Source organism: Pararge aegeria, chromosome 20 (assembly GCF_905163445.1).
Source record: "Pararge aegeria chromosome 20, ilParAegt1.1, whole genome shotgun sequence".
In the NCBI taxonomy this organism is placed as follows: Eukaryota; Metazoa; Arthropoda; class Insecta; order Lepidoptera; family Nymphalidae; genus Pararge; species Pararge aegeria.
Genome location: NC_053199.1, coordinates 11,192,129 through 11,211,640, shown reverse-complemented (window position 1 = coordinate 11,211,640; position 19,512 = coordinate 11,192,129). Strand labels below are relative to the sequence as shown.

Sequence of the window (19,512 nt, the reverse complement as noted above, 5' to 3'; positions counted from 1 at the left end):
CTTAAAATTTGTTGGCAATAAAGATAAAATAAATTATGAAATACTGTTATGACGTGAAACATTAAAGCGCAAACTTGCTAACAATAGCTGTCCCCTAGGGTGGCTAGAGTAATGACATAATCAAATTGTCCCGCGCATCTGGCCTGGCGTGGGGACAGACAATAGCTACGCACCAATACCCCCGATAATAGCGCCGATACATGCATGGACAAGGTGATTTATTACACCTTAAACGGATTGTCGGTGCATATTTGCTAAATTGCTTTGACAGTATCCCCTATGACAGGGGTGAGATATTATCATCTCACTGTATAGTACACATTTTATTTGTGAAAAATTTACAAAATTAATGCATACACGGATTTACATACAAAGCAATAGATGCAGTAGAATGCCAACGCATATCTAAAAAAGTAAGATGAATACTCATTAGGCAGATGACACAAAATGGAAGGTTCTTCTCCAGATTTTAATGAACTATAGGCAATGGCGTGCATAGGGGGTATGCACAGGGTATGCATATTACATAAAATGATAAAAATCTTCAATACAAATAAAACTTAAGTATTAGGCAGTAGGATCAGGCGGTAGGATTAGGCATTGTAAGAGTTATAAAAACCGACCCTTAAGTTTTTATAACTTGTACTGGATTAATATAACTCATTTTATATCATCTGCATACCCTGTGCATATCCTCTATGCACGACACTGACTATATGATAGATTTAGGTTAGTCGTTAGAATATTATAGGTAGTTTGAAAGTCGACAATGGACAAGACATTACCTAACTTGTCCCCCGCATCTGGCCCGGTTCGGGGACACAGGAAACCTCCAATAATAGCAGCAATACATGCAAAGACAAGGTGATTTATTAACGAACTAGCTGTTGCCCGCGACTTCATCTGCGTTTGTTTTTTTTTTGATGTTGCATTAAAATTAGCTGTAGATCTCAATAAATTTAAAGTATTCAGTATCGCTAAGCCGAAAATGAGAGGTTGCTGCTGGACAGCAGGAGTTCTGTCTTCTATCTCACAGAATAATCACAGTTTGGGCAAAATTAAACATATATTATAACCTCTATAGTACAAAAATAATTATTTAAATCGGTTATAATTTGTCGGAGTTATGGTGTAAAATCGTCAAACACTCATTCCCTCTCCCAAAGGAACCGAGCTTAATGTCGGGATAAAAAGTATCTTATATTACTTCTAACACTTCCAAGAATATGTGTACAAAGTTTCATGAGGATCGGTTAAGAAGTTATTGCGTGAAAGCGTAAAAAACAAACTTACATGGGCATTTATAATATTAGTAGGGATTGTAGGCGCATATTAGCTACATTGCCTTGACAGTGTCCCCTCTGACAGGGGTGAAACATCATCTCAATATTACTTACATAAATATTTCAATTTGTGCAAACCTGACAAAATTAATGCACGCACGGATTTTGATACATAGATTTAATCGTTAGCGTGGGGCGTTCGACCATTCATTTATGATATACAATTTGTTACAAATCCCTCTCCAATGCTAATTATAAAAACATTTTTGTGCAGTTAAATGTGCACCGTAAAAAAGTAATAACTTGTTTTTAAATAGTTCAATATCCAATCGGCTTACAGAAGCTGTTATGTATATTTTCTCCGCAATTTCTTGGTTTATTTGCGTGTTTTAAAAAAAATTGGTAATGAAGGTTCTTAAGTTAATAATTGTGACTCCCTGGCGCAGCGGTGAGCGCTGTGTTTTAAAGTGGGAGGTTCCGGGTTCGATACCCGACTGAGGCAGTTAGAGAATTAATAATTTCTGAATTTTCTCTAGTCTGGTCTAGTGGGAGGTTTCGGCCGTGGCGTTTTACCACTTGACTGACAAAGTCGAGCCGATTAGCGATTAAGTGTTCCGATATGATGTCTCTTGGAAACCGATAAAGGATTTAATATAGCTCACATAAAAGTCCGTTCCAGCAGGTAAGATTGCAGTCAGAGGCTTACTTGTAGTGCAATAGAAAAAATTTAAAAGTAGGATTTCCAGAAAACCCGAATTTTTTCATAACCAAGAGCAAACAATATAAGGTGAGCTTTCATTTCGAGAACACACGTTCATATGCTGCTGTTTGAACTTTTATGGAACTATAATAGTACAAGCACTTTTCGCGATAGCTAGCGCCGTATGTAGATTAAAATGCTCCCTTGTTTTTTTGTGAAGTGAATATTAGCTAGACGGTTTTATGTTTTTACATCCACTCTAAAACTGAATCGATCAACGATCCCATTAGTCTCAACGTCGCCCTAAACCAGAAACATAAGCTAGTTACACGTTCATTGTTATAGCTTAAATTATAATAGCTCAGAATCCAAACAATAGCAGTCTCCTAGGATGACCAGTTTAATGACGTAGTCAAAGTGTCCTGTCAATCCAGATTGCAGTCTGGCAGGGGACAGACAATTGCCACGCACCAATGCCCCCGATAGTAGCGTCGATACAAACGGAGACGAGGTGATTTATCACTCTGTATCTATGTTTGATAGTTTCTACTTCAATTGATAGTTTCTACATAAAAGACATAGCCTATATGTGTGTAAAACCAGATTCGATTATACAGAACGTTGGAGACTGAAACGCTGCTTAAAATGCTTTGTAGCTGCTCTGTCAGTTCCCCTTTTTTTTTAAATTTTTAGTAGCCTTAATAACTTTTAAATTTTTTGGTGGCAGCCATCTTTGACCAATTTTCATCAAACATAGCCTAAGAACAGTTCTGATAAATTTGGCTTTCAAACAAAAAAAAAACATAAACAAAACGGTTCAACCGTTCGGGAGCTACATTGCCACAGACACGCACACACACTTACCACACAAACACTCAAACACCCAAACACTCAAACACACATAGACACGTCTAACTTATAACACCTAGACGTTTTTGCGTAGGGAGTTAATGACCAAAACTAAACCATATAACAAGTGTACAATAAAGCTCATTTGTCTACCTAGCCATTAAAAGTATCCTGTAAACAAGAGTTAGCAATAAATAACAACCTTCTTGGTCTGCCAAATAAAATCTTTTATCTCAACATTTTGAGAATCAGACATCTCGGCAAATAAATCTTCAGAATGTAGCGAGCCATCTGTAATAAGACGACTTGTAATAAGTATTTTTCCCATTCCTCCAGCGAGCGCCATGATTAATGGCAAATCGATATAAATCAATTAATCAGAAGCGTATTTATTAAACATACATCAATAGCAAAGTCCAATTCTTTATTGCCAAGGCATGAAAGGAAGTATTTGATGTTTTTTATTTCTCTTCCCCAAGTTATTTTCGTTACGAGTTCCTGTAATTTACGGATTTTTTCGACCGATACTCTAGCACGACGTTGGAAATAGGGGCGTACGAGGGAGAAGTTGGAAAAGGAATAAATCTGAGAAAAATAACGAAATCGTACCCGAGCAGCGTCGGGGGAAACGGATAGTCATTTATAATTTAGGGACCGAAGCAAGGGTGAGCCTCTTAAAAAGCAATTTCCTTGCTGCCAACTTAATCCCTAAGGGTAAACGCATAGGGGTTCAGGAAAAAATGATATCGCCTCTCTGAACAACAATGCGATTTACCAACACAATAGTAGGTGATGATAGAATGACATGCGCATACATGCACTGCACTAGTGATGGACGTCGGTGTGAGATATCGGTAAAATGCAGGGCAATATTTAACAATAAAATATAGCCATCGTTAGTTCGCTGGACCGTTACAATATTGGTATAACACTAGCCGACACAATATTTATTTTGTAACGTCGAGAATTTTATATGCGAATGGGTTGGAGTGATGAACGGACGGACACTTGGTAAACTTTAATGATACACGGATAGTCCAACTTGGTATTTTGAAGCTTTGCAACACTTTATTCTAAAAGTGAAAAGACTAACTTAGGCAATACTTTGTGGATTACCTAGTAAAAAAAAAATGAAACGAACCTTAACCGACGTATAGCGACGTATACGTCTACGTATTTTTCTTTTTATATTTATGTACTAAAGTAGATATTATTTTTAAGATTTCATGTACTTATAATATTGTTTCTCTTATATATTTTTTTTAAAGGCTATAAGCCGTAGTCCACCTTGCAGACCAAGTGCGGATTGGTAGACTACACACCGCTTTGAGAATATTATATTGAATTCACGATTTCCTTCGTCGTTAAAGCAAGTGGTATTTTAATTGCTTGAATTGAAAAAGCCACGAAAAATTACTAGAAGCTCTAACCACTGAGCTATCACCACCTCGAAACAAATAAATAAATGATATGAAATCTTTTCTATAATTGATATTTTAAAATTTCAATTGTTCAACAAAAGTTGAAGTTACCCTTGAAGTTTCTCTAAAATTATTAACTTTGATGCTTAATCTACCGAAATCGATAACACAATAATAGTTAACAACACTTTGATACAACACTTATAATAATGTGACCCTTACTATAAGGGGAAACACAAGAGTCCATGGGAGACGTAAAAAGTACAAACAATTACAACGAGATCTTTATAGCGTAACCCACAATAGCACTTTATGGTGGCGACAGCTCATATCCATTTTGAATATCGGCAACCCCATTAGCTGAGTGCTCTAGACATCTGCTATTTTCACACTGCTAAAAGTTCGAGCTTGAGTATCATAATAATATTTATGTATACTCATATCTTAAAATCCTGATTTATAAAATGTATGTTTAAATCTCCGGCCCGGCTTTGCACGGACGCAATATAGATACATTAATGAAGCAATTTTGAGTGATTAATAAGCGTACAAACAGCAAAAGCGACATGGTCACAAACTTATTCGGAAGAATCTGCTCACTCCAAGATTTTATTTCAGCAACCAAAATATGAGAATGCCTCCGACATAACACAGTTGGAGATTATACAAAACTAAAACAAAATATTCGAATTAACATTTGTTTATATCTTTTCAGTTCTTCAATGAATTTAAAAAAGATGGCAGATATTGATACAGTAGTGTTTTTTGTTTTTCAGTAGTATTTTTTCAGGAAATTCTAAGTACTAGCCCGGAGATTGGGAATTGGCGGTGATTTACTCCTGTGCCTCAGAGAATACGTTAAGCTGTCGGTTCTACGCCTGATCTCCGCGTGGTCTTTCGTTCTTTCAATAAAACAATCTACTAAAGTAATCTTCATCAACACATTGTATTTCGCAGATTACATTGCAATGCTATTGTTTTCGGTTTTATTATCTTTATCTGGTCGGAGGCTTCAATTATGGCTAGTTACCACCCTACTGATAAAGACGCTAACTAACTACTTAGAGTTCCAGAACCATGCCACGTAGAAACCGATACTCCTAACCAGCTAGAAAACTACCATTTTAGACTGCATCATCACTTGCCACCCGTATTGAGATAGCACTAAAGGGCTAGTCGTAGTGGAATAAAAAAAAAAGTTTAAAGTGGGTAAAGTTGTGCAGTAAAAACTTTATTTTTACATTCGCAATAATGTATTGTTACATTCGCACTAGGTACAAGCGATGCAGTACCAGAAATACTCACCTAGTGAAATTGACGATGCAGTTTAAGATGGTAGCGGACTAACCTGACAGGGATATCTATAACTCTAACCGATCGTCGACGACATAGATAATAGACATTACATAAAATGTTATTCAAATTACAGACAGAAAGTTGCTTACTCAACTTTGCATATCGTATGCATATATCGTTGAACACAATCAACGAATGTATACAGATTTCAGCATACATTAGAGATAAAGTCTTTCAGAATAGCAATTTGAAACCAATCGTATACAAACTCCGTATTGGACTACGCTAAAGTATCCCCAGTATGTAGTATTTCTACGAGATTTATTTCGTACTGCTTTGTATTGTTAGTATTGAGGTACGATCACCAGTTCCATTTCTCCTAAATACATAAGCATTTGGAAAACAGCGTGGATCCTCGCTCTGCGTGAACCTATTCGATCTCATGCATTTAAATTCAGAATTAGTGAAAAGCTTTTCCGCACAGACTGACTTTTTTTGCTAAGGTAAGCAAACCTGTTATTTAAAATTCATTTAAAATAACAAATTTGTTTGGAACGTGATTGATTTAATGGCTTTTTGTATTTGTTTAAGATATTCGAAATAGATTTTCTATTTGCTGTGGAAATATTAATTGGTTTACGGGGAACGTTTTACCGTGGAAAGTTAGTAGCAACCTGCTAGTAACCATACCGCTAAGTTTGTTAGCATTCCAAAATAGTGCGGCGTATGGAACTCATTTACAGTAAAGTGTCATTAAAAAGTCTTATTTGAAAATTGATTAAAAATAATGGATTAGTTTTTTCTTCTTATGATAATAATTTGGTCGGGGCTCCGTGTAAGAAGCATCAGAACTGGGTCGTAAATGCCAAAATGTTAAAAGCTTTTACGTTCCTCTCGATTATATATAAATCTTATTAAAAATAGATATTTCATAGACTTTCAATATATTGTACATTATTCTACTAGTCCTTTACTTTGATACTCATATTGAGGGAGATGTGACTTTCAAAAAAAAAATGCAAAGTATAACATACAGATAACATTTATTTTATTGGTCACCTATTTTCCTTATCAATGTTATTCTCTTACTAAAGGTTGTCTGGAAGAGGACGTTTCAAGCGATTGGAACATTTCGTGTATTTCTTATTACTTAAAGAACACGTTATATTCAAACTTTTTGTATTTTCTTGCAAAACAGAGTTTAAAATTCAAATTCAAAAATGTTTCGTTCAGGCACTTATGAAGCGTTCATACATAGGTATAATATATTACCATTAATGTTAGGTCATGGTGATAACAATATTCGTTGAAATTAAACTAAAGCTGGGCTGGCGTTATTGACGCGATCTAAAAAGAGCCCACAACAAACTTAGAAGGGTATTTTTTTTTGTTATCACCATCTCACTTTTTGTTAATCCGTCTGCATGGAAAACAATTATTAGGAGATCAATAAACTTTAACAGGTAACACAGGTTGGGATTAATGATTCATTATGGGGTATTGAATAAAAAGTCATAAAACAAATTTTTGCTGAAGAACTACTCGGAACTCTGCTAATATCTGTAAGACAGTTGGTAATTACCAAAATAACTTTAGGATACTACCAAATAAAACTTTATTATACTCGAACATCTTGAGATTATCTTTTAGCAATATTTTCGCTCTATACGACATCCAGAAAGATGATTGCCATTAATCCAGCAAAGTTTCCGAGGTATAAAAATTAAATTCGAAGTTTGCAAGTTAAATTGCTTTTTGAATACTTTGGTGAGCTCCATCGACAAATCCATTATATAAGTCCATTAAGGATCTGCAGCGTTTCGCATTGTTAGTCCAGAGTAGTATAATAAAATAAGATAAATTGTAACTGCGATAATTTCGCTAGTTTAATGTCTTTTGATATACAACTGTTTGAAAATCTGATACTCGAAAGCACAATTATATTATTTTGCTTTTGAGCATCCTTACTATCTTGACTAATATTATTAATCTGAAACTGTGTTTGCATGTTTGATTGTTTGTCCTTCTTTAAATCCTAACTGAAACACCAATTAACTTGATTGTGCATAGAGTTAGTTTAAAGGACGGAGGAAAAGAAAGGTTTCAGTTTGTAAAAAACCGTTATTAACGCGAACGATGAAGGTCGTTTTAACAATAAGAAGGGTTTATCAAACAGTAGTCCACTACGCTGGCCCACTGCGGATTGATGGACAATCTCTATACTCATTATTATCAGACTTGTAGGACTAAATGCGCACCACTAGAGAGTTATGCCTACCCAGTAACGGGTATTAGATAATTATCTCGTGGTGCGCATGCTAGCCCTACAGGACACGGGTCTCTTCTCAGAATGAGAAGAACTAAGCCAAGCTGTTCATGTGCGGATTGGCGAAACGCTTTTGAGAAATTTTGGAGAACTCTCAGGCATGCATGCGTGGATTTCTTCACCGTTACAAGTGATATTTAATTGAAACGGGTTAAAAATGATGAAAAGGATAAAGCGAGCATTACGCTATGTAACGCTGGGTCATGCAGGTAATCACTTAAACATTTTTTTCCTTATTACACAACAATTAATGTCTTGCTTTCGGACTATCGCTAAGCTTCTATGTTGTATTTATATAGGTCCATTAAAAATTTGCAGTGTTTCGCATTGTTAATCCAAACTCGGATAATATAAACTGCGATCGGGTAATAATTTAGCAAGTTTTATGGCTTACATCGAAACCCCTATTGTGTGCTGAGCTAAATTGGAACTGTTCGTCCGATACGGGCGAAATGAGTTGAAAACACGTAGTTACTCGGATCACATACAGCTTTTTGTAGACTATCTTAATGACCTGGAGCAAATAAATGTTAATAGCGCAAATTCGGGCGTACCGAAGAACAGCTAAAGGAGGTATAGTCAAGGCGCTTCTCGTTTCAGTAATTCAGTAAGAATATTGAGAAGAACATTACAGCACTTTAGACTTGCCAAAATATTAACTTAAATTGTGGTTGATACACAACGTGTAACCGAATTACGAAATACTGTTGTAGAGTGCATAAGAATATTTCATAAGGATTAACCCTGTAAAAATATTAAATAAAAAGAAGCATATTTATTTTTCCATACAAAATAATTTAAAAGATTTTAAGTGTTTCCATATGACAACCCTATTGAAGACGCATTAGTAACTTTATAATACATTAAATAACTGACAGGTGTCACTTGATTTTAATTTTGCAAGTGATGTTAGGGCTGTATCTGATTTTTTCAGTAAAAACTATGGCAGTGGTGTACTTAAAATATTAGAGTTTCGATTTCACGTACCTATAAGTCTCAGAGATCGTAAATAAAGTGCCTCTAAAACCTGTGGAGAAATATTTCGGTTTTCAACAGACGTTATCTAAAATCATCTACTAATTTCGTATTTTAAAACAGATACTGTCAGTTTATACTCAAAGGAATAATTTGGGTGAACCTGGGGACTTGCTTTAATTTTGTTAACTTTTTGGTTCAGATAAAATCTATGGTACACAAGCTGTTGCTCGCGAACTACATCTGCATTTATTATGGTTTTTACAAACCCCACGGGGACCGTTTTTATGGGATATAAGTAGCCTATGTCACTCTTGGTCTTTTCAGAAAACTCTATGCCAAAAATCCAGTTTATTGGTTGCTTAGTTAGGACACAAAGCAAGAACAAACAAACAAAACAAACACACACACACATTTACATTATTAGTAAGGATTATAAGACCTATGTTTAGCACCTTAAATTATGTAAATTGAACTGACATTTTAAACTAATAATGAAGCGATGGAACGATGAAAACCCCCATTTATTTGTAAATCAGCTAACAATATTAGAGAAAACCTATGTTACGTAAGTTAGTGCTAAGAATTTCCATCTACATTTTACTCGTGTCATGATTCTACTTCCGCTTGCGGATGTTTGCAACGCCAAGGGCATTGCTGAACGTGGTTTAATTCTGAGAGCATGCCTTTGCTGAATGAGAACGCAACAATACATCTTGTGCAAGTAGGTATATGGGTCATCGTGCCTACTTAAGACTAACCTACTATAAATGGTTAAAGAGAATTATAGCATATCTCACCTATGACAACCTATATTTATAATATGCTCTTACTATTATTAAAGGTTACCTTTCCTTTAAATTAGTTCCTGCCCTGTCCTCTCAAATATCGCCACGTAAAATTCTAGTGAAAAAGTCTAATAGCCAATATGTAATGCCGCTTTTATTAACGCTGACATAAAGAAGGTCCAAATTAATAGCCTAACAATTCAAATGAAACGAACCTACCTATAGGCAAGTCTAAACTTATATAAATTCTTACAAATTTGAAACTCGAATGGTGATTAAAACTTCATCGCCGAAAATTTACCGCACGTCCAGCCGCACTAACTTAACAGCGCAACTGACTTGAAGTCCAAACTGAAACGTCTGTAAAATTATATTATTGCATGAGGTAAGTATTGGTCAATCAATGCTTAAAACTGTACCTACCTATATGTAGGCTAGTTTATAAATAAGGTCCGTCCTGCTATAAAAATCACCAAATCGCCGATGTCGATAACATTCGCACTTAACATTATTTCCTTCGTACATTTGATTGTGCCCACAAAGGTTATAGATGTTTTGAGTTATTGTACACACTAACAAAAAGGTCTTTAAATTTCTAAGAATCTTCCTTAACGAAAACCTCCGTCAACAAACACCCCCATTACTTTTGACATTTACAAAATTCTATCTCCTTACTCGCGGGACAAGAGATATGGCCTATTGTAGTGCCCATATTTCCTTCATTGTAATTGCAATTTTTCCGCTTGACAGGGGTCGCCACTAGCAATCAGCATACCTTTTCGCGGCGAGAGAACGTAAATAATCTATCTAGAGACAAGTCGCCCTTTCCCGGCGTCAGAAAAATGTATTTGCGACATAAAAGGAGGGGGAGAGGTTCGTTACGTTTTGTTGCTCCCTGGGGGACACCTCAGCGGGCTCCTACTACATGAATGTTTTACGCTCATGTCACAGTTCTGATTTGTAACCACTAGGCGACAGGTTTTATAGCTGTTGTTTTACATTATGCGATAAAGTTACTCTCATTGTTTTTTTTTAATACTAAAGATATAGTTGCTATAAGATAACCTTGAAAGAAGATATATTATGTAGGTTTCAAAGGGTATATGCCATAATATTAAATTAATTGTAAACATTAAGATGGGACTGGGAAACTGAGATGGGCACAGAAGTGAAATACTAATAGATTGAGGACAGTGATGAAATATTTTTTTCTTGATGAGATTGTATTCCAGCCTAATTAGCAATATCCTAACTATTTCTAGTGACAAGATTTAAAGTCAAGTGCTATCCGTTTTATTAATTAAGAGTATCATAACATAGACAACTAACTAACATAGACTAACATAACATAGACTGTAATATCTGCGTCTAATTATATGAAAAAAACGCTTCCGTGACCCAACAATCAGTCAAAAAGTTAATAAACGGTTGGGGGTTTAGTTGTTCAAAAAGTTCAACATAACCTCTTCGTCACTCCTAGACAGAGGCACCTATGTATGAGGAAAAAAATGGTCACGATGTTCAGTAATAAAGAAACAGGAAAATAAAACAAAGAAATAGATAAATAATACTCAACATACAAGATAAATAATACTCATCATTATGAGTATACCGTCCCGCAAAGATGAAACATGAAAGGGCTTATTCGTTTGCTCAATGTGTGGCAATGAAGAAAAAACAATAGTGGCAAAAAAAGAGTCAACTGACTCTATTAAGTGTGCCGAGCATGGCATGAGTTTTTCGGTAATCTCCTTCAAAAAATAAATACTGTTAATATAAAACTGTAAAATCTGTTTGTGTTTTTTATTATTTTTTATTATTCCACTGCAAGATAGCCCTTGATTGCAATCTCACCTGATGGTAATGATGCAGGATGATGCAAAGTAATAATGCAGTCTACGATGGTAGTAGGCTATCCTGTTAAGTAGTATGCCAGTTATAATAAACCCCAATCGGTATAAGTTGTGTGTATAAGTTTTTAGAAGTTTTAGTCAGATCTATTAAAAATATAAGTTTCAAAACACTTTTTTAAATGTTACCTAACTTATCGTATTGAGATTAAAGAATTTATACTTTATATGGTTAATTTTGAGCGTTTTGATATATAGTATATATTTATATAGGTCCGGGATATTTGAAAATTATTAAACTTGCGTCCTACTTTGACGAGTTTCTGTATCATCATTATGTTTGTGGTACATGATTTTTACTTGATGTATATGTAGGAAATATAATATTAATTACGCTTATTTTGCTTCATCATAATCATCAAATCAACCGATAGACGTCCACTGCTGGATATAGGTCTTTCGTAGGGAGTTACAAATTCCACGGTTTTGGGCCGCTTGCGTCCAGCGAGTTATATCTAAGTAATATATATTATATGCATTTGTACTACATATGCACGTTGCTTATATGCGTCGTGCGATACAATATACAACACAGACATAATCTTCATTGGATAAACTATTATACAGATGTCTTGTGTATGCTGGACGAAAGCTCATGGTGGCTTAGCTCTCGCGTATATGTCTCTGTCTCGTGCAATGCTAATATCACATTACAGGTAAATCCTGACACAATAAGCTTGCATTTCAATTTCGCTTCCCGGGAAACTGCTTTGTAGGATGACGTGACTGATTTTAATTCTAATAGCAAAGGTTTCCTATCAAAGAAATTCATTATGGACAGGTTTTTTCACACAGGTTTCTATGTATTTGAAGGATTACCATTTGTTTCTTTCTCTCCAATATTAGATACTTATACAAGTGGATATTGATAGAATTTGGCATTCTTTAAATAATACAATTCGTACGAAAAAAAAAAACTAATATTATAAATGCAAGTTGCATTAAAGTGACGGCAGATCAGAATACAGTTGTCACCACACCTGCGCTCTCCGTTCTTCTATGTCGTAACACTCTCGCCAGAGTGGTCGTGTTCTTCGCGGTGGGATATTGTTTGTGGCAGTTGTTACTTGCCTCACGACATTCACCACTTCTCTCTATTTGCAGATAGTCTGGTAAACTCATGCAAGGGACCTCCCACTGATTTGATTTGATCGGTCCATCGAATGGGTGACCTACCGCGCGCTCTAGTGCCTTCTACCTTGCCCTTGCTCGCTCCAAAAGAGTCGTATGAGGTGACTAAGGGAATGTAACGGAGGGCCAGAGTCACGTTCTGTGATACTACTAACAACTATATATATATTTATTTATTTGTATATTTTATATTTATGTTTATGTATGTCTATTTATTTTCGAATATATATGTATATGTAATTGCACTATCCCGCTCTTGCAGCTTTTCCTTCTGCCAGAGGTTGCCTGTATGAGATTGCTTGCAGCAATAAGGCCGCCTTTGCATGCCTACAATTCTTGTTCTTTTGTTTATTCTTTATTTTATGAATATTTTGATGTTTATGTGCAATAAAGTATTTATAAACAACCTCATGTAAGGTTTATAGTCTGTGCTGTGGACTGTTGTAGGCCTTTGATGACAAATGCAAGACGAAATTTGTTTTTACGAGTATGTCTTTATTTCACGCTGCATCGTTTGCATTTATATAGACACGCGAACAATACTCTAATAAATACAATGTCATGCTTTTATTTCATTATGACTTCTTAAGTTTTTAAATGTTAATTAAAAGAGAGAAAACAAGAAATAAAAGAGAAGCGGAGTTATATGCATGGATTGGATCTCAAAATACATTAATGTGAAAATACTGCAATGCATTTAGATTTTAGCCGGACGCTATGGTTTAAGTCGAGCTGTCTCGTCCGATGCAATACTAATATCCTGTTACAGCTAAGCCTCCGAAAATACGGCTTATACTGGAGCATAATGGCGAAATTGTCCAATTTTGTTGTAAAAGCGTAAGGTAAATCTAATTTGGGATACCAATTTTAGGTGATGATTATGATGATGTAATACTTGATTTTGCTTCATCAAAAGTGTGGTAAAGTAGGTGATGCGTAATACCATAAAAAAAAGGATTGCGAGAATCTATATGCACCATGTACAAGCAAAATTTCGGCTGAGCTATGTTATCATGGCAACAAGCTGTGCCCCATTCTGGCTGCTTATCCAAGTTCCTCTGCCTCTTCTCTTCGCTCGTTTCAGTTTTTGTAAGTTAGGGTTCCATTATGCATTATCTTAAAAAGCTTAGCTCCAATAAATCCCTATATGCACATAAAGTTGGACTTAGTTATGTTAAGAAGACCCAACCAACAAAATTTGTCAAAATTCATAATTTGAAATCTTTTCCTTTCAATTTAACAAATGTTGTGGATTGAATCTTCTAAATAATAAATAAATATTTAATTGCTAAGGCAGTTTTATTCCTAAGCTATAATTAATTACCTTTAGTGCTTTCAACAACGCCGTCTATCCTCCATAGAAGTAGCGCGCAGTAGACCGTCAGAAGCATCTTGCAGTTGCAGAGTTCCACTTTACGGACCCCACTCATCTCTACGCAATCTCTTGGCTATTACGCCATCCACTTTTGACAGCAACATTAGAAAGTCCCTATTATTGACAGAGATATGTATTTATAGTCATTACCTACTTAGCTGGATAAAATATATCTTCGCTTAAACAACAATACAGCGCAAGTGAAATTAACAGCGTTTTAGTTATACACAAAAAAAACTCTTACTACGTAATACAAAAATCAATATTGAAAAGGATCCCTTTATGAAACCCATTAAACGTAGGTTTATTATGTGATTTTTGAATAAAATGATACAATAATCTCGAGAGCTACTGTATCTCCTAAAAACTATGCTAATATGACTTGCGTGGTATCTGTTATTAGCAAAGCGACGATTTGACAGGCAAGTTTTTCTCGTAATAAACGAGCTTCTACTAAAATATTATTTTAACTTTTCAACAATTATTTAGTTTAACCAATATATTCGTTAGCGATAGCAAATATATTCGTTATTTAATTTTTGCATTTATGTTTATCTATCTAGAACGGACCGAGCTTACTAATTAAATCATTTTTTTTATTTTAAATAAATATAAAATAAAAAAAAAATTGTAATACTTGACTTATTAATCGACTAATTAATGAATTACAACACTATACATTAAATGAATTGGATGAACTAGATAATTGGTGGAACTAAAAAATTACGTAATATATATTATCTAATTGTCACAAAAATGTAGGATCTGACTTATTTAATTAGCCCATTCATCAGAAAATATGTCAAAATGAGGACACTCCATCAACAGCGTGTTATATCTCAGTATTATCGTTTGGCTATGGTTGTCCTCAGATGTATGTTACAGACTTACACGCGCAAATGCTAGCCTTACTGTACCATTAGTATACTACTACTGCCGAGGGTTAATGACCTTATCTTTATGAAATAGGAGGACAATAACAATAATTGGTTATGATTACGCCAACTCAATTCACATTATCGTTCTATAATAAAAATGTGGAGCCTAAAATGTTGGAGCTCTAGTAAAAAAATTATTATGTTTTGTATTAAAAACACCATCTATTTTATGCCAAACTATGCACTTGGTTATATAAAACTTTGTTGTGTATTCCGGATCTGTTTTTATTGATATACTAAAAACAATCACGCATTATGCACGCTCGAGGCAAGTTAACTGTTACAAATAACTAGTTTATAGTTTCTAAACAGGTCATGTGGGCGACAAATTTCCTCGTTAAAAACAAGTTGAATTACCAATTCTAAAATGTGACTCGATATTTCAAACGTTTCATAATAATGTGATTTTTCTTCTTATAATAATGAACTTTGAACAAGAAAATGTCTCTATAATGAGCTCAGAACATTGAATACTGAAATAAAACGAGTCTGTAAAAGAAATTGTGTAGAGATGAGCGGTTTTATCGTTCTAATTACATCTGTGACGACGGAGTCCCGAGTCACCAAAAGTACCTGTAACAATTAATGACTTTGTTATAAATAGCTTTAGGAATTTTTTAGGTAATTAAGTTTGTAGGAGTTGACATAAGCAAAATTCCAATTTCAAAGATTTGATTGACGTTCAATCCAAAATAAATAAGCTTAACCCATCAAGCATTTCTTTGAATAATGCATAGGTGTTATTATGATTACTCTAAATCAGGCGCAAGTTCGGTCGTGCATGGAGTACTGCAGTCACTTTATGATGGTACCGCTAAGTACCAGTTGGCTGCTTTGGATGCTGTGGGTCGCCGAGCCTGGAGACTTATAGGTGAGTATTAACCACTTTTGGCCTCCAAATTCTTGATTATCGCCGTAAGGTAAGTCTTTCGGTGTTTTACAGGATAAACTTTGGAGAGTGTGCTCAGGATCTATTCGATCTCATCCCCTCCTCACCATGTTACCATCGCACTGCAAGGCACCGGGCGGTTTTTCACCTATGTTGTTAATATCCCAAAACTCGCACGAAGCGATTCGCATCTTCTTTTCTTATACGCATGGCTGGGGTTTGGAACACCCTTCCGAGTTCTGTGTTTCCTAATTCGTACAACCTGGGTATCTTTAAAGCAAGAGTGAATAGGCATCGTCTAGGCAAGCGCGTCCCATCTTAGGCCACATCTACACTTTCGATCAGGTGAGATTGTGGTCAAGCGCTAGTCTTTTATAGCAAAAAAAAAATAGTATATATTAAGTGGAGATTTATCGGTGCCTCATCTCCCATCGCGGCGGAAGGAGCGATAATATATTATTGGTTTGTTGTGTTGGGGTATAGGTCCCTCGTCCGTGAAATATAATCTAGTACGGCCAACTAGAGGGACAGACATGCTGAGGTGGTTTTTAGTTCGGGTATAAGAGTTATGTAGGACTCTAGGACTAGGTAGTAGCACTAGGTAGGTCTGCTCTGCCCAAAAGGACGAAGGTAACCACTAAGCATTTCCAACACGCGAAAGAAAAAGAGAGGTAAAGATCTCCCTAGAACATTGATATATCAATTTTCGAATTAAAAGGTAGGTGAACTAGATTAAAAGACGGATTGGAAAACGTAGCTGTTCCTGTACACTTGACGGTTGAAAGAACTAATATAAAGTTGGCAATAATAGTAAATAATCGAGAAACAAATATATTTCAACCGCCAACTAACTTTTAAGTGTGGAATTTAATTAACATTTTTTAACAGTATTTGTTAAGGAAATTATCATAACATTAATGTTATTGGTTAGTTAATTTTAATTGATTAATAGAAAAATTTGCCCTGAATGTTTCTTTTAAATATAAAAACTGACACAAACATTGTTTCATCTTTCAACTGGCAACGTAAATAAACACATAAAGATTCATTCTCAACTCGCCGCTGATGTCTAAACTCGAAGGATAAAAAGGCCACCGTATAACATTTCTAAAGGGCCCGTTGAAGCTGTAAAAACATTTCTTCTTTCCCCTCAAAGACGTCATGGAATGGTTTATGACATTTAAGGAAGGATTTTATTACATCAATGACGCTACTTATGTGAAAAAAAGCTTGAATAAAGGATATTTTACTTTAAAAGGACCACCCGGCCTTAAGTGATTGTGTTTCTCTTTGAAGTGAAGTACCTAGTAAATTGGTGTCGGTTTTCCTTTTACCTTTTCTGTAGAAAATAAAAATGATATCGTGCATCAATATCATTTGTGCTTAAGGGTAGGCAATTAATGAACAATCAATGGTTTACAAAAATGGAATAAACGGTTTTCTATTCCTTAAAAATATAAAATTACCTTGTTAAATAAATATAATAAAAAATAAAAAATAATTATTATTGATAAGGATTCAATGATGCATTTAAACCTGTTGAAAACATTGCTCAATTGGCGGACTGTTCTGAAACGAAACTGATCCCACTACTCTTCATCATCAACAACCCAATAGCGGCCCAGCACTTATACCTCTTTCCACTAACGACGAATAAGGCCTAAGTAAGTAAGCCTAATCAAAAGAGATTCCTTGGCATACATTTCTATAACCCATTGATTTTCACTGGGCAACTCAAATAATCTGACTTTCTATTAACAAAAAAGAATTTATATTTTTATTTATATGTGTCAGTTTACGAGTTCTCTAAAAATTACGCACCGCCAAATCGGTGTCGTGACTTAAGATGGCGCCTAACGATAGTCATCATTTAAGAGTTGGTGACGCGTTTTTTTTCTTTACGTATCACCTAAATCATTAGGAATCCGATTTAAGCGTTTCCTAGGTTTAGTGATAACGGATATTAGTGCATTAACCCCGAGTCTATACCAGTACAAAAAGATGTTGAGATGTTGACTTTACAATGCGGAAGACCTGTTTGGTGTTGAGTATAAAGATTGGAGAAATTAAAAATTGCACCTTACGGATTCTCTTTCTTGCGCGGATTCTAGCTAATTAAGCTTAATGTTCTTTGTATATCATGGAATTTAGCAAAGTTGTGCCAGCTTTTATCCACTTCGCGTTGACAACCATCAACGCAGAGTCACAGGTCGGTGTAATTACAGACACATGGGGCCTAATACCTACGCCTCAAATTGGTGGGCACAGGGTGGCATATAGCTGGACATGCTCCTTGCATGCCCTGTGATATGTAGCTCTGTTTATAGGCGATGGTTTTCCACTTACCATCAGGTGGGCCATCTGCTTTGACCGTCAATCCTCATCCTCCCAGAGTCAACTATTGGTAAGCGGGCAGTAGGTGTTCCGTCGAAATGGGCAACTTGTGGTCCACTCATTGTAGACATGTGTGTTTAAAAGTTTTTTGACAACTTATACTATGCCGCACGACAGAAATCTTAATTTTTCTTGCTCGTTTGAGTAGAGTTGGTGTATAATCAATATGGTAGTGTATGGTATGGTAGTGTAGTGTGGGTATGGCAGTTAAGTGTATTGTGCGTTGCTTAAAACACGGTCCGTATGTTCCTGTATACAGAATAGGACTCCTGTAGTAGACTACGGCACTATTAATAATTTTACAAATAAATCTCAATAAGTTAGTCAAAGGAGGTTCGAAATAGCTCGAAACCGTTCGTGTACATAGTACTTGGTCTACAGATGCTACAAACTTTGTTCTAACTTTGTTCGCTTCCGGACGCTTTTATGTAGATATTATAAAATGCAAACGATACTCTGATATTGCACGAGATAATCTTGCTACTGTGATAGCTCAGTGGTAAGGGTTTCGGGTTCTCTTTCGGGGTGATTGAGTTCGATCCTCGGAACGCACCGATAAATTTTAAGAGCTATGTGAGTTGTGATTTTAAGGAATTAAAAAATCACGTGCTTTAACTGTAAAGGAAAACACGGTGGGCATTTTAAGGAATTAAAATATCACGTGCTTTAACGTAGAGAAAACCTGCATGGCTGAGAATCTATGATGTTTTGAAAGTCAAGGGAAGTTTAACAATGTGCACTTGGCCATCTTTGTGGACTAGAGCCTACGCCATACCTATTCCGAGAGGTGACCTGTGACCTGTAGTGTAAAGGGGCTACTTATGATTTTGATGATAATAAATTACTACCTATACCAAGCCTCCACCCACTACAGTTCATGCGTTAAATTAAAAGTAATATTTTAAGCCAAACTTCATTCAATAACATCATCATCTCATCCTATAGGTTTTTCGCAAAATATCAGGAAGCAGACTCTAGGACATTCATTCAAACTGCGAACTCTATTGAAAGTTAATTAAAAAAACCACATTATGAACATCTGCCTACGTTCTGAAAAAATCTTACCTCCAAAATTAGAGTTTTCTTTGATAAGAATGAATCTCTACAATCCTTTACATTTCACCTTTGGTGGGTATATGGACCAAATAGTAACCTATTTTATGGCCTCCACTCCATGTATGTATATCTACTTACCTTTGTGAGTCTCGTCATAATATTTGTCACAGACAGTCTATTT

At 35.4% G+C, this 19,512-nt stretch overlaps 1 protein-coding gene across 1 annotated transcript in view; it reads right to left on the bottom strand.

Moving 5' to 3' along the window:
* The window catches only part of LOC120632887 (lachesin-like), an 82,684-nt gene extending 67,119 nt beyond the window's left edge, over positions 1–15,565 (bottom strand). The window contains exons 1-2 of the mRNA XM_039902926.1: positions 15,530–15,565; positions 14,004–14,168 (exon numbers count right to left, since the gene is read on the bottom strand). Of these exons, the coding sequence (XP_039758860.1) occupies positions 14,004–14,109 (106 nt within the window). The 5' untranslated portion in view covers positions 14,110–14,168; positions 15,530–15,565. The remainder of the gene's footprint in view (positions 1–14,003; positions 14,169–15,529) is intronic.
* Positions 15,566–19,512: the final 3,947 nt, after the last annotated feature.